At 38.7% G+C, this 16381-nt stretch overlaps 1 protein-coding gene and 1 long non-coding RNA gene across 4 annotated transcripts; both read left to right on the plus strand.

Annotated features, from left to right (window-relative positions):
• The first annotated feature begins 1645 nt into the window (after positions 1 to 1645).
• LOC122093462 (cactin) lies at positions 1646 to 15953 on the plus strand. Of its 3 annotated transcripts, none has more exons than XR_006144468.1 (16): positions 1646 to 2170; positions 2677 to 2869; positions 2962 to 3053; positions 3548 to 3647; positions 4690 to 4761; positions 5670 to 5732; positions 6050 to 6190; positions 7920 to 8015; positions 12683 to 12967; positions 13058 to 13193; positions 13288 to 13430; positions 14068 to 14244; positions 14326 to 14592; positions 14688 to 14855; positions 15457 to 15569; positions 15661 to 15953. XR_006144468.1 is itself a non-coding variant. In XM_042663813.1 (16 exons), exons 3-15 carry the CDS (start codon positions 2690 to 2692, stop codon positions 14805 to 14807), a joined length of 1872 nt encoding a protein of 623 aa, XP_042519747.1. In that variant the 5' UTR covers positions 1646 to 2170; positions 2268 to 2311; positions 2677 to 2689; the 3' UTR covers positions 14808 to 14855; positions 15457 to 15953. The 3 variants fall into 3 exon arrangements, 2 of the variants coding, with proteins under 2 accessions (XP_042519747.1, XP_042519746.1); XM_042663813.1 differs by adding an exon at positions 2268 to 2311 and having other exon boundaries at positions 15457 to 15953; XM_042663812.1 differs by having other exon boundaries at positions 15457 to 15953.
• On the plus strand, positions 8155 to 11390 carry LOC122093464. The gene is made up of 2 exons (XR_006144469.1): positions 8155 to 10915; positions 11012 to 11390. It is a non-coding gene; the product is annotated as an uncharacterized LOC122093464 (long non-coding RNA).
• Positions 15954 to 16381: the final 428 nt, after the last annotated feature.

Genomic DNA, 16381 nt, shown 5'->3' on the forward strand with positions numbered 1-16381 from the left:
CCGTATGGCAAAATGGAATTCAGGACAAGAGGGAGCACAAGGAGATGGAATTAGGTGAGGTAAAATTTTGAATTTTAAATTGAAATTTGACATGTGGCCAAGCTAGGCATTTCCTTGGATATCCATCAATCATATTTTCAATTAAAATCATTCTATAGATGAATGGCCCTGTTGGCAATCAGATAGTTGTGCAGTGGTGCTGATTTTGTAGATTTTATATATGACATGACTCCATGTGGCTTCCATTGTGCTGTGAAATGCAAGGTTACACACAATCCCCAATTACTTCCATTTTTTATTTCTTTCTTGTTGTTTGGATTGTTAGTGTGAATCAACCACAAGAGCATTAGTTTTATGCTCGATTCTTCTTTTGCCTTATTTTCAATTTATTCTTTCATCCACAAGATCCTCAAGTTATTTTTCTAAAATTATTGGGATCATAGTATTCTTAGATCCAGCCATCCAGGTGCCTTGGTAACTAGTGTCGCATTGGTTGCCTAGGCAAATCTTTTGGGTATCTTGTTGGTGTTACTTTGCGTCCAAGCCCCTTTAATGCCTTGGCTCACGTAGATGTCGGGACAACTATGGTTGGGATCAAATTATTTCATAGTTTGGTTGTTTGACTCCTAGAGGGAGATTAAGATTTAAGAGCAACGAGCTAAGCATTTCAAACTCCGAGTGCAAAGTTTTGCAATCAAGGAAATTAAAAAACTTTCATGTACATCAAATGTTTAATATTTGTTAGGGATAAGGCTGGGTAGGGCGCCGATTTTGTGTCTATCTCTTTCCTAAGGTTGGCACACTAGTTTTAAGAAAACCAGCAACATACCTAACCTCCTCCTGATAGTATAGAACTTTACTTGCCTCTGTGACTCTTGTGCTAACGGGCCAATGAGAGGGCATGTAGAAGCATCAACCATACAAAAGACTAATCTACCCTTATGTGGTTAATGCTCCCATTTGCCCATATATTACATGTTTCGACTTGAGTTATTTAGAAGAAAGGGCTAGCGGCCCCACGTCCACACACAGTTGGGTGTTGAGCGTGAAAATACCCAGCAAACGCACTACGTACCTACGACCGCTCACAAGATTTACCACTACCACTGGATGGAATATGGATACCCTTATACCCATGTTTGCTCTTCCATTGAATCAAGTGCTGACATGGAGGCACCAGCAGTTGTGCTTCCATCTCCAAATCCCCTATTTTGGATTCGGGTTCGCTTAGGAGGTGTTTGGTTCGATAAATCAAATGGTTTATATATCAGATATGAATGCCAATCTTTTGATAGACATTCTTCTGAATTATGTTTCTTTATGAAAAATCGTTTGGTTGCCTTAAGGCTGGTGCATGTTTCTCGCGGGTTGAGATATTGGCTTTCGTAGAGAACGTCTTTCCGCTTTCTCCTTTTATACTAGGTGGTAAAAATGTTACTCAAATTTGAGTTTAAGTGTTGAGGTGAATTCAGATTTATAACACATCCTTTGTAATATGGTCATTCATAGGAAGTAGGATGCTCACTTATGAGGGTCATCCTAGTGGAACCAAACAACTCCAAAAATTAAGAATTACCATTCTAAAGAATATCATCCCAAAAATTTACCCAATTAAATACCCCCTCAGCATTTCCAGGACCGGAAGAACCTGTTCTTGTTCAGATGGAACCTGTTCGTCGTCGTGCCTTTGCCGCTTCGCTGCGGGTTGACAAAGATCTGTACCCTCTCCCTCTGGTACTGACCTTTTCCTTTTATTAAAAGCCCTTCGAACAAGCGACACCCCCGACACCGCCACTAAAAAACTAATCTCTACTACAAGTGATGATATCGCCACTTGCGATATGATCAGGTAGCGTTCTAGAAAAAACGCAAAAACCCTTGCCCTTCCCAATCGCAAGAATAGAAGTCCCCGGGCACCCCGTGATCTTGGAGCCCTAGCGGCTGCCCCCTTCTTCTCCGTCTCCGTTCACGTTTGAGTTCTGCGGCGGCCGTCGAGTCTTCATCAAAGGCTCAATAACCCCCTGCCCCTTCCTCTTCTTCGTCTCCGTTCCAGATTAATTGGAGCGGCAGGAACACTGTTTTCCAAGGCAATTGCAGCGGCGGACACACACTCTGTTCCTCTTTCTCCACCGTCTCCATTCCGCCGGCGGCGTGAACACAGTGTTCCAAGGTGAGTCCTCTCTTCACCGTCCCCATCTGTAAGTCTCTTCTCCGGCTACTGAGCACTCTTTTTTTTTTGCCTGATTCATATCCTTGTTAACGGAAAGATTCTGTCTGCTCCCAACTGGAGCCAAAGAAAATCGACAGACAGGTATATTGATACTGGAGAAGTTTGTTACAGGATTTTCTTTGCTCCCTTTGGTGCTATTTACAATTTACTCCTGTCACAATACATTATGAGTGAATCCCTGATTCATAGTTGCTTTCCACCTAGCTCCTAAATTCTGATATGTATTGTAAATTTTTAATATTCGAAGTACAAAGGTCCATTACCAAGAATACTACTATGCATTGGGTATTGATCGGATTCTATCCGTTTCTTCTCACACTATTTCTTTTTCTGGTTGATACTATATCCTTGTTGTTGCGCAAATTTTCAAGTTTATGTAAAATTTTCTGTATGGGTATTTCCTTTAGATTTGATTGACATTTATATGTCCACATTCATTTGTACAGCTCACTATACGAGATGCCGAAACATGGGAGCAGTAGCAGGAAAGGCAGATCTCCAAGAAGGAGGAGAAGATCAGAAGAATCCAGTTCTGCTTCTGAGGAAGAGAGTGGCCACAACCGGCACAAGAAGAGGTCTTCAAGGGAGATAACTGAGGAAGAAATTTCTGAGTATTTGGCCAAGAAGGCCCAAAAGAAAGTATGGGTTTTGTTGCTACTGTCATTTGGTTTTCAGTTTGTTTTCTAGGTTCTGGTTTTGATACTACCTCCCCCATCCCATCTGATGCGCAGGCACTCAGTGTTGCTAAAAAGTTAAAGTCACAGACAGTTTCTGGTTATTCAAATGACTCGAATCCTTTTGGTGATTCCAACCTCAATGAGAAGTGAGTCTCTCAATCCATTATAGTTAGAGCTAGATTTTCATTGCAAAGTTTTGTGTGCCTAGATGCATTAACAAGGTCTTATTCCAGCTCTAAGTCTGATGCAACTTATTCTTGATTACCTTGTCAATTGCAAGTAGCAGAATTATTACCATTTATACAAAAAGGGGTTGTTGTACGGCTGGGATGTCTGTGAACGGGCATGGGAAGATAATAATAATAATAATAATAATAATGAAATGATTGATGTTCTTTTTACTATAGTGCTAAATGTATCCACTGAGGAATTATTTTATGCTTATCTACAGATATGTTGGTTACTCTATTTCAAAATTTGTACTGATGTTAGTGTTGTTTGACTGGATAGATATGACTAGGACAATACATTGCTCACTTGATGGACTTGATACAATTAGCTAATGAAAGTAGCTGTGCCTGTTTCTATGTTTATCCATATATATATATATATATATATATTGACCGTGCAATGGTGGCAGGTTTGTGTGGAGAAAGAAAATAGAGCGTGATGTTTCACAAGGACAACCACTTGTGACGTATTCAGTGAAATCAGAGAAAAAGAAACAGAAAGAAAGGATGGTATATGTTCCTATCATGATCAGTACTTTTTATTGATATTTGCTTTTTTGTACTACCGACCCCATTCAGTTGGGAAAAGTCTGAGTTGTTGTTGTATTTGCTTTCTTGTATTACAATTCTCTTCTACAGTTTATTTTAGTTTCATGAAACTAGCACTGAAACATACAAAGTGCACAGAAAGGAATTATTCCTTGGGTTGTCTTCATGACTACTATTCTTGGCTCATGTACTGTTTAGGGAGTCAGTAAGGTGTAGAGGATTTCTACACCAAAAAAAAAAAAAAAAAAATACTACCTATAACTATGAAATTATCACATTCTACTAGCCAGGGGAAAAATTATTCTAAGGCGAGGAAATCTTAGCAATGGCTTATCTTCTGTTATCGGACCATGCTTTGATATTTTTTTGGGTCTAGGTTTCTTCTTTAATGTGCTGTCTTTTGTTCTTGTGTAATGCCCACTATGACCTACCTTGTAGATAGTCACTTCTGTTCAGCCTAACTGGGCTTCTTTCTCTCCCTTCTTTTTCGATAAAATTCCGACATTTTTTTTGCCATAAAATAAAAATTTCTAACTTGTATAAATAATTTTAAGAAAATAAATGATTTTCATTTTATATTGAAAGAGTTGGAGAGCATTTTTTTTGAAGCCCTTCACTTCATTTTATCACACAACTATTTTATGCAATTTCTCTAGTCCATGTGGGGCCTTTTGAATCTAGAAGACAACCCGGTCTTAACCAAGTTGTTTTCATGTATATTTTATTTTGATACTTCCAGCATCTTAATGATTAGCTGGTTCTGGTAGCCTTACTGATATTGGTTTGACTTTGAGATTGTGGATGGTAGTTTCACTATCTGCTGCAAGCCTTTCATGGGGGATGTCTTTCCTGAGTTTATTGGAACTATGACCATAACGAGTGTGGATTGGCAGATCAGAATTTTCATACCAATCTCATTCAGTTGGGATAAGGTTTAGAATTGAGATGCTCTATTTTTCTGAAATATGAAATTTGGACACTTACTATCAAACACATGATGCAGGCGGAGATTGAGAAAGTGAAGAAGAGAAGGGAGGAGCGAGCAATTGAGAAAGCAAAATATGAAGAGGAAATGGTACTTTCATCTTTGACATTTCACCAATCTCTTTAGTTTACTGGAGGAAACTTCATCAGTTTTTTATTGTTTTGGATGAAATAATACCTGTGTTTTAGAGGAAGAGAAGAATAAGTAAACTAGTTGTATATATATGGGGATTATGCCCAACAGATGCAAAAAATTAAATGCAATATAGCTTTGTGTTGTAATTCTGGTCTATGACCTTGTCCCAATCAGACTAGACTCTTCCTTTGACAAAAACCTCAGCATCCAGTACCAATTATAAAGGAGAAACATCTGTACCATGCATATTCCAGGGGGCCGGCTGTTGATTTCTGAATGATTCCTCTGTTTTCTCTTATTTCTAATGTCGTGACCACCATATATGGAAGAACCTGCCATAAGATTTGCTGCTATCCACCATCCCCTTAGCATTTTTTACCATAGAAAAGGAGATCTCATTTGGAGAGATTCTCCAAAGAATTTTGAATGGATGAACTACCAAACGGTCTTGAACATCTAGTGGCGAAGGAAAAGACGATGTTTTGTCTCACCTTCTAGTTGTATTTGACCTGGCTTTTTTTTTTTTTTTCCTTAAGTGGAAAATAGTTACAATATTGTCTAACATCACATTCCATGTGGAAGCTTAGACTGTTGTTGGGATGGGACTGCTTCATATGAAATTAAGATTTTCCTTCTACACATTCTCCTCCAGTATAACTCCAGAAGAAGGCATAGAAAGAGAAGGTGCCTTTCTGTTCTAACATCCACTTGTCTGTAATCATCATGGGGATGTGATGTTGAGGCCATCAGGCCTCATAAAAGCGATCATGTCTGATACATATAGATCTTATTTCAATCTCTTAATTGAAATGAAACTACTTACTTCCTGTGGAATAAGTTACCAATTGTGTTCATTATCCCAGGCGGTGCTGGCTAGAGAACGTGCTAGGGCTGAGTTCCATGACTGGGAAAAGAAGGAAGAAGAGGTAAGCAATGAAATTCCTGTTTCCTTTCCTTAACCTTTAATGTGAACCATTTATTATTATTTGTGTTACTGTTACTATTGCTTGCGGCGGTGAAATCGATATGAATGTGTATTGCTAGTATTCTTATTTACGCTATTGAGATCATTTATCTATTATATTGTTGTGATATATTTATATTATTATCATGTTCAGGAGGTTAAATGTGGAGGTTATTTTGAGATGATAGCATTTATTTTCTGTCGATTATATTGATAATTTTCTCATGTTATTAAAGTCATTCTTATTCACATATGGGTGCTAACCTGCTCAATTTACAGTTTCATTTTGATCAAAGCAAAGTCAGGTCAGAGATTAGATTGCGCGAGGGGCGTATAAAACCCATTGATATTCTCTCCAAGCATCTTAATGGTTCAGATGACTTTGACATTGAGATTAATGAACCATACATGGTCTTCAAGGCAAGTATCCACTGTATTCTCAAATTCCATTTGTTCTGTGGTAATTATTACAACTTCTGACCTTCTTGTGAGTTTCTTTCATGTTTTTCATTGCTTTGTTTGAAATATCATATTGTTCAATTACACAAAACAAATGAAAAGATGCCTTCGCTGAAAAATTGAAATTCATTTGTTTCGCGTAAGAGACTTTTCTTTAAACTGTTCGAGCTAAGAGGCAATTTGACATCAAATGACATGATTTCTGGTTCACAGCTATCTCTACATGAATCATCTTCCAGTCAGCTGTATTCATTTGTAACTTTTAGTATTTTTATGTAAGATATTGTGCTTTTGGCCATTTCAGAGAGCAGAAACATAGCATCTTTTGCTAATGACAATTAGATGACCCGAGTAATGAGTCCCTACTTTATATTCACATATCGCTATCAAGTTAGTACTGGGACACTTGTTATAATTTTTACTATCAATAAACCTTCCGCACTTCAAGATTCTGGACTAGCTGATGCAGTCCTGGGTTCCGAATCCTTAAATGAGATAGCTATAGGCCCACAAAAATTAGATAACTCAAATTTAAGAATCTAGTGGCAATTCTGTAAATAATTGGAAGTTTGGGACTCTTTGAGCAAATAACAAGTTCAGGGAATAAATGGAGAATTAGATTGGAAGGGAGGACTTCCCTAAACTTTCAGAAGAGAGAAAGGAGTAGTAAAACTCAACTTAAAGAAAGGGGGCTAACTTGTAAATAACAGAAAACTTGTCCTTAATAGTAAATAAATAAAATGGCATCTCCTTCCTCACGTTACACAGGTCCTGCGATAGACCAGAACTTGATTTGATTAAGACTTGAGAGAGAGCAATCATATAAACATCAATCGAGCTGCAACTTTGGCCGAGTAACCTCCACTCATATCCCTCGTGAATCCGTCCAACAATAGACCTGGAGATCAAGGATTAAAGCTGAGAAGATCTCTGCAAGTTAGGTATGCCGGTAGAGGAAGAACCATACTTGAAGTTTTGCTCAACTTACAGACCAGGTGGCATCGCAGGCTCCGATTTGGTAGTCTGGGTTCCCTAAGGGTTTGTGAACAGCCGGCAAAATATTGCGATGGAAGGTCAAGGCAGGGGGGAGATCAACTCCAAAACCTGGAGGCTGAGAGAAATATCTTCTTGATTCCTTCTCAAGTTTCAGTTCATTTGGTGCTCGAACAGCAGAGAAATATCCTCTAAATTGAGTCAGTCTCCCGCTGGTTGTGTTTTGTTGACCAAAGGTTGAAGACAACTTTCGTTGGGTTTTTTGTAACATCCTATTTCTTTTAACCCTTGTAGTCCTTATTTTATCACTTCTTCCTAGTTTCCTTTTCAAACCACCTTACTATTTACCCATGAATTGCAACTTCCTTTGTTAGAGTGCATTTTGCGATCCATTTGACTAGTTGAGTTTTGTATCATTCAGGTGGGCCAATAGTGAACCCAATAGGGTTTTTGTAACCCTGGTTCCGATGAGAGAGAGAGAGAGCTAATCTTTTTGAATTAGTTAACCACTGCCGAATATATTCTTGACAGCCCTTCTGTGCTTTGTAGATTGATCTAATATTTATGTTGAATGTTAGAGTTCTTTGCATATATATATATATATACATACATTTTTTACTCATGAATTATGCTCCACTGTGTTCTCTTGTTATTTATGATGACTATGCTTGGAATAAAAATAAAATGTGTACAACAGGGTTTGACAGTGAAGGAAATGGAAGAGCTTCATGATGACATAAAAATGCACCTGGATTTGGATAGAGCAACACCAACACACATAAAATTTTGGGAGGTATGAACCTTCTCCCTGGTACACATTTATGAATTCAACTTTTTCTATTGTCCATCATAAAATATTTAAATTAACCCTAGCTACAGATTTTCTGAATCCAATTAGATAAATTGTCATAATTTACTTTGTAAATGGCTGGTATTAACTTTTCATTTGAAAAGCTCTAATTTCAGTTTTAGTTGATAGCAAATATAATTTTTGGTTCTAATCTGGTTAACCATTAGGGTGAGAGCTAGTTTCTTGTTCCATACCTGACCATCCTATTAATTTGGTTATGGAAAGCCATCCCTTAGTCATGAAATGAGTGGGATGAGGTTTGGGTTTGGGAGTTTTAAACTAAAATGCATTCGATGTTGATATTGGTTGGTTTAGCAATTAGGTAAGATCAAGATAGTGTTAGTTGTGGGGTTCCACAATTATATGTAGCTTTTAGCTTCTGGTTATAGTTCTGTCGTCTCTCTTTTTTGTTTTTTGTTTTGGAGAGTTTGTGGGGGGAGCAGTATCCCTTCTCTCCTTTGTACTTTGTCCTTGTCTCTTCTTTTAATAAACTATTTATATTTTCCATTAAGTTCATATGTTGAAATTTCGACAGCATATTTCGGTTTTGTTGGACTATGTATCCACGATTGGGGGAGTGTCCCCCATCATGACATGGTTATCTTAGTTACTTTCCAAGTTAGATTAGGTTGTTTACTTTCCTAGTTAGACCAGATCTCTAGTTTCCTAAATTAGAGTTAGGCTATGATTGTCTTTCCCATTCCACCTATGATTGTACTTGGATCTACTTATTATAAATATATGATGGAGGGAGACTATCAGACACACATTGGCTGCTCCTCTCCCTTGCCTTCTCTCTTCTTCTTCCTCATCTCTCCTCCCAAGTTTCTGGTTGCAGATCCTTGGTTTTCTACATGGTATCAGAGCCACGAATAAGAAGAAGAAGAAAAAATAGGTAACCTGTGTTTGATTAGTGTTGCTGAAAAAGAAAAAGAAAATCTTCTCTGTTATCGTTTCATCTCAAGGGCAGGTTTCATATGGGTTTTGTATAAAAATCAAACCAGGGATTGTGAAGTTGTTCTGCTGATTAGAATCATTAGATGATCGAAGCTTCATCTTGGAAAAGGGTCGATTGTCTGATTTTCTGATTGCTGCTATTGCTGAACTAGGGTTCACTCGATCTTGTTCTTGACTGCTGTTGAAATCCCCTATCATGATCTCCCATCAATTTCTGCTACTAATTGAAGGCGCAGGTTCTCTTTGCTGATATGGTTACTGTTGGTCGAAAATTACAGCCCATTAAAGCTGGGTTGTTCTCCTTTGTAGCTCGTCGGTTTGACCAGATATATTCAGTGTAGTCTTCTCTTTGATCGGCGATTGTGACCTATGAGTTTCAGCCCCAAAGGATCCCTTGACCGTGAGTTCAAGATCAGGATTCATACCTGTTCTGTTCAGTACCGCCAGATCTGAGTTGTAGGAGCGAAAACTCCTTTTTTGCTAGCTGTTTTGAGGAGGATCGCTGTTGGAGTCAAGGGAGCATATGGTTTTCCACCATCGCCTGGAATCCTAGGCTGAACTGAGAAGAACTGTAGGACTTCTTTCCTCCGCAAGCGTTTCTTGTTCCACCATAGAGCTGCTGCGAGAGGTCGAAGACAACCCCAATCGTGAGTTGCTATATCAATCTGCCCATTTTTTCAATTTTCCCAAATTTACCCCTCCTTTCTCCCTTTATTCGACTTGGTCCATATTTTACACTCCCTTCCTAGTTTACCCTTGGAGAATAAATCTAATTCCTATTATGTTTTAGCCCCACTTAGCCTACCTAAAACCTCCTTTATAATTGCAGTTATTTCCCAAATTGTCATTATTTCTCATTATCTGCGCTTTTTGTCAATCGGATGGGCCTATAAACAATCCAATTTCAATTTTCCGAACCTGGATCCGCATCTAACCTTCAGATATTAATCGATAGCCGCATGAAATATTTTGGTTAATTACGGTTCTGCCATTACCCCTTGTTATTGCCTATTTTATGAACTGGATGGGTCTATACCAAACCCAATTGGGTATTTTGACCCCAGTTCCGCATCACTTGGGGATTGCATGAGGTAATTACAGAATTGCCATTGGGCATATACATGTGTCATATTATTGCGTTGGCAGGACCGAAATCACATCTTTGGGCTTGACAATGTTTTTGGCACTGGTATTGGCATGTTATGTTAATTGGAGATTGTTTGTTCAACCTTGCTGCCGTGAGGGGGAGAGTAGATATTATATTATGCTCTTGGTCAAGGGTTTATTCAAGATGCTGATTGTTGGAATTATTTGTTCACGTGTAATCCTACATGTGAGGGGGATATTGGAGATTTTTGGAATTATTTGTTCACGTGTAATGCACATGAAGGTGAGATTGGAGATTTTTATCTGCTCTGCACAATTCATCAATAGGATATTTTTATGAGTGAAGATTATTTATCAGCTCGTGTCTTCAGTAACGATTTTAGCTTTTGAAGGGCAAGATTAATGAATTGAGATCTTAAGATGAGGTGATCTGTTAAGGATCTAAGTTGTTGCTCTTCATCTTTACCTCTTTTAAAGCATGATATGGCGTTTTTTGAAGATTAGTTATCCACCTTGTGTGATTGAATTGATTCCTTTCTTTGAAGATCAAGTTCTTCCCTTATATTGAAGATCGTGTTTTCCCCCTATTGGAAATCAAGTTTCGCAATTATAGGAGAGCATCTGTCATTGTTACCTATCTGCTGCTATGGTATTTTGGATTGTGGTTGATGATATCCACCATTTCTGCGATTTTTTGTTCTTCCTTTTGGAGATTGAGTATTCCTCAGACGCTGAAGATCAAGTCTCCTCCCTTTGAAGATCAAGTACTGCACATGTTGGTGATTATCTACCGTCCATTTTGTTCATTGTTGATGGTTCGACACGACTTTTTTTATCTATTGATACTACTGATGTTGATGTTGCTGTTGCTGTAGGTTCTATGGTGGTTGATTGAAGTTCCCACTGTTCATTGGAGTCTACAAGACTAATGATGCACTTGATATTCTATTCTCGGTGGTCTAAGCTGAAGCTTTCTTTAGATACATGTATACTCCAGCTTAAGGGGGAGTGTTGGAATATGTACACACGATAGGGGGAGTGTCCCCATCGTGACATGGTTATTGTAGTTACTTTCCAAGTTAGATTAGGTTGTTTACTTTCCTAGTTAGACTAGATCGCTAGTTTCCTAAATTAGAGTTAGGCTAGGATTGTCTTTCCCATTCCACCTATGATTGTCCTTGGATTTACTTATTATAAATATATGATCGAGGGAGACTGCCAGACACACATCGGCTGCTCCTCTCCCTTGCCGTCTCTCTTCTCTCAAGTTATTGGTTACAGATCCTTGGGTTTTTACATGTTTCAACACTTGTCAAAAAGAAATAGCATGCGAATTGAGGGGTCTTCAATGTTTTTGTTTTTTCACCAATATGGACTATATTTCGGTGTTATCAACCATTTCAATGGTATATTTAGGGTTCAAGTTGGGAAACAGCCTCTTCGTGAAGTAAGGGTTAAAACTGTGTACATTATGACCCTCCCTAGACCCCAAAGTGGCGGGAGCCTTGTGCACTGGTACACCCTTTTCTTAATTGAAGTTTCGACCGTCTGGTTGCTTGGTCGGATCTTCAGGGCAATCAAAATTTCCTCTCCTTTCCCTAAAATCTTCAAATGACTAAGGACTGAGGCTTTGCAAATTGTTTCAAGCGGATGTAATGCTGGTTTGCACTCAGGAATACCAAATAGGCCCTTTGGTTCCCTCAGGAGAAGGTTGGTTGCTTTCCTATGCTGTTCCATTCATACGAACCCAAGCCAATCCGATTTAGGCTTAGGACCCAACTCCATTCCTTTCATAGGTGACTCAGACTCCTAGGGTGAGGGTGAGCTCCCAAGAGATTTATTAAGACTAAACTCCGTTTTAGTTGGCATCCTTCGACCCATCTCCGAACCCTTTGACTGAGTCTGGTCGAAACCCAGTAGAAACCGAAATCTTGAACCTTGGTTTAGTTGGACCATGTGTTTGTATGTGTAGCTGTGTTCCTGTTTCTAGATTTCATGGACGGCCAAGTCCGTGTATGCCCTTGTTCATGGGGGTGGGGGGATTGGATACCCAGACATGAATTGCCTTGAAAATTCTTGCTTTTGTTTGGGTGGTTGTATTTGAAAAGTTCCTTAACATGGACTATCTCAAAGGCAGGGACACTTGTATAGTCAATGAGTGTTGTGTAGGGATAGGGAGCCAGACATCTGATTTGCATTGCCAAGCAAAATAAATCTTGTGAAATTTTTACATTTGGTTTCTGTGCATAGCTTGGGTTACAGTGGAGACACCACATTTCATTTTTCTGGACCATGAAGTTCCTCTAGAATTGATTTGAGGTTTATGATGAAAAATAATTTAGAAATTTCGCGATGCTTCTACAAACTGCATACATTAGATTTGAGATTGTTTTACAGAACTATAGACTTGCAGAATTATCACTGACTAACATGATAATAATGTTAGAAGTGATGCTAGTTTTCCCCTAAAAATTTATATGTTCTAATGTTCTTGCTTTGTTATGGGTTCAAAGCACATGAATAAGACATTGGATGTTCTGAAACAGGCATTAATGGTGGTTTGTGATTGGGAGCTGGCTGAGGCTCGGAAAAAGGATGCCTTAGATCGTGCTCGGGTACGGGGACAGGAACCACCAGCTGAATTGCTTGCTGAGGAAAGAGGTTTGCACTCTAGCATTGAAGGAGATGTCAAGAATGTCCTGGAAGCGAAGACTTGCAATGAACTAGAGGAATTAGAATCACAGATTGACTCAGGGTTGCGTTCTGGCACTGCCAAGGTGGTTGAGTTCTGGCAGGCTGTTCAGAAACACCTTACAATATATAAGGCAAAGGTACGCAGTTTTACTGCTCCATAAATGTTTTTTTCATCTAATTTCCATATTTTGGTTGGAAAACTTGCTAATTGATTTTTGCTATAATAGGCTCTTCTAAAGGAGATTCACGCTAATCTATTGCATAGACATCTCCAACGTCTGGAGCAACCTTTGGAAAGTGAGGAAGACGTGGAAGGAGATCATGAACTAAATCCTCAAGAGGGCGTCATTCATGATGTGGAGGGTATGGACTATTCTTGTCCTTGCTGCCTATTCTGGTTTGTTTTTTTGACTTTTTATTTAGAATGAATGGCTAGCTAATCTGAATTTGTACGTAGATGTTCAACCTTATTCTCCTGAGCCCCTGATCATTGAAGAGACTTGTGAGCCTGAAGAAGAAGCTGGTTCATTTTCACCGCAACTGTTGCATGGGGATGAAAATGAAGAAGCAGTTGACCCTGAAGAGGATAGGATTGAACTGGTAATCTATCTACTAATGCACAGATGCTGATTTGATTGTATTAGATATGCGGTTCACTGCACTAAAATTCAGTTCTACCACCCAGAAAAGGGATGAGTTCAGTATTACCCAAATTTCTCAAATACAGCAAAGGATACTATGGTTAGCTATTGGTCAAAGCTATGATTTGAATCCAATCCCACCACACCACCCCCCACCCCCACACCCAAAAAAAAAAAAAAAAAAAAAAAAAGCCTTTCTAATTATCTATGGCTAAAAAATTAAATTACAGCCACTAGACTGCTGTGGGACTTGATACCAGAACCTAATTGTGCACCTCTCAACATGTGATGATTGCTGTAATTTTCTGACGTGCATCTTCAAGGTACTTTGATTTGGCATTTTGAGCATCCTATAATGATTCCCTGGTGTTCAAGGTTTTAAAGCTCGGATTTGGAATAAGAAAAAGGCCAATCGTCTCAGAATTGACCAACCACGATTTTCAGTAACTGAGTTCTGAGTCTTCTGACCAAGTCATAATGAATCCAACTCAGTTCGGTTGAGTCCGATCAATTCCAATCCAATTCGGATCAGAATTGGAGATCATTTCTGTTCTGAATTCTACATTTTAAAACCTTTCTGGTGTTTGATGTAACAGGAAAGAAAAAGAGTTGCTGTACTAGAAGAACAGCAAAGACGGATTCGGGAATCAATGGCATCAAAACCAAGTTCTTCAGAAGATAACTTGGAGCTGAAAGCCATGAAAGCTATGGGTGCTATGGAAGAAGGGGATGCAGTATATGGCGCTGGTGCTGAAGTCAACCTGGATTCGCAAGTGTGTTTTTCGGCTACTAATATTTCTTTCTTCCCTTCATTTGACCATCTCATAGTTGTCTAATTAAACATCTCGATGCAGGTGTACTGGTGGCATGATAAATACCGTCCAAGGAAACCGAAGTATTTCAATCGGGTTCACACTGGCTATGAGTGGAACAAATACAACCAAACCCACTACGACCATGACAATCCACCTCCAAAGATCGTACAAGGTTACAAATTTAATATTTTTTACCCAGATCTTGTTGACAAAACAAAAGCTCCTGTGTATACCATAGAAAAGGATGGAAGCAGTGGTGAGACATGCCTTATCAGATTTCATGCTGGTCCACCTTACGAAGACATTGTGAGTCCTGCTTTGTCCATTGAATGAACCTATCATCTATCTGAATTTCATTGGTCACAATTTACTTAAGACTTGCTTTTGTGATTGCACTACAGGCATTCCGGATTGTGAACAAAGAGTGGGAATATTCCCACAAGAAGGGTTTCAAATGCACATTTGAGCGGGGCATTTTGCATGTCTATTTTAACTTCAAACGCTATCGTTACCGCAGATAAGTTAAAACAGGCCTTGGTGTGTGCTATGTCAAGCTATACTCATGTATGGTAAGTGCCTTAGTGGTCTTTAACATTTACTAATGTTAACAAATGATTATTTAGGTGCTTCTTGTGTTTGAGAAATGAATCGTTGCTGTTTATTCAATCATTCTGTTTTTGAGTGTATCCCTCGTTTGTTTTTGAGAATTATAACCATGGATGGTGAGTTAGATTTTCCAAAATTTTAGGGTTGTGCTATGGGCAATCGTGTTGGTTGGCCCTGATTCAGCCAAATGGTGACTCAGATTGGGCTGAAATTTATGGACAAATAAATTCACATATCTAGTTTCAGCCCATTTGGAGTTCTTTACATGGCAAAATGAAATTCAGGAGAAGAGGGAGTAGGAGACTACATTGGGTCTCCTATGGTGGTATACATGGGAGGAGAGGCACTAGATGAAATGTAAAATTTTGAATTTTTGGCTGAAATTTGACACGATGCCAACCTAGGCAATGACTGAAATATCCATTAGTAATCATATTTGTCACTTCATTCTCCCACGTGGCAGAATCAAGCCATGGTTACAATTATTGTAAGTTTGTAAGTTTGTAACAATTTAGATTTCCCCAAAATAATATTGGTCATTTTTTTTCTTACTTGTTTTTATAGCATTTTATTACTTGAAGGAGGAAAGCCAGTAAACCCAGAATGTGAAGCAAGGCGAGGGGAAAATAGTCCACTTTGCTCGAAAGGTCCATCTGGCAACAAGCTTGAAAGTCCAGGTACACATCACAGCATCCTTAGCGCTCCGAGGGGTTACCATCCATTATAACTGGGTGCTTATATTGGGCTCCGCTCCATCTTCTGATTTAGGATCAAGAGGGCGTAGAGCAAATAACCGCAGGTTTCTTCTAAGATTTTCACCGATGGACAATATTTATAATCCTTGAAAGTATAGAGCAGGCAGACTCTAATTGCCCAAGAATCAGAATGCCCGATAATAATTTACAGTGAAATATGGATTGGATCAAGTAAGGAGCCATCTATATTAGTTCCCTGTGAAATGTAAAATATTGCTGCAAATCGAAGTCAATGGAACACATGTTGCACAGGTCACAAAATTGGTCTGGTTTATACAGATATGACATTTAGTCTCGATTCACCAATTTGAATTATTTTCAGGTTACAAATCCAACTGATTTATCATCCATATCAAGAAATAGGTTGGGTGCAATTAATGCGAATCGCAGGTCACTTTTTTTTGCTTTGGCCTTCTGAATGCTCAACAGATATCTCACCTTGTTCTGATCAAACTACTGACCAAGAAAGGATATCTTGATTGTTGAAATTAAATAGAACCATAACCTTTTTCATGAATTCAGATGTTACTCATTCGAATCTTCCTCGAGGTAACAACATATGAGCAAAATCCGATCTTTGAGAAGAAAATTGAGAGTTTGACATGAAGATGACCGCACGATTTTGCCTAGTTATCTAGATTACTGACGAGGCCAGTAGAACCTTTGGCTGAATAAAGATGATCTGGTTCAGGATGGGGTTTCAAATTTTATAGCATTCGTTTTAAAATACGACA

Source organism: Macadamia integrifolia, chromosome 11 (genome assembly GCF_013358625.1).
Source record: "Macadamia integrifolia cultivar HAES 741 chromosome 11, SCU_Mint_v3, whole genome shotgun sequence".
NCBI lineage: Eukaryota > Viridiplantae > Streptophyta > Magnoliopsida > Proteales > Proteaceae > Macadamia > Macadamia integrifolia.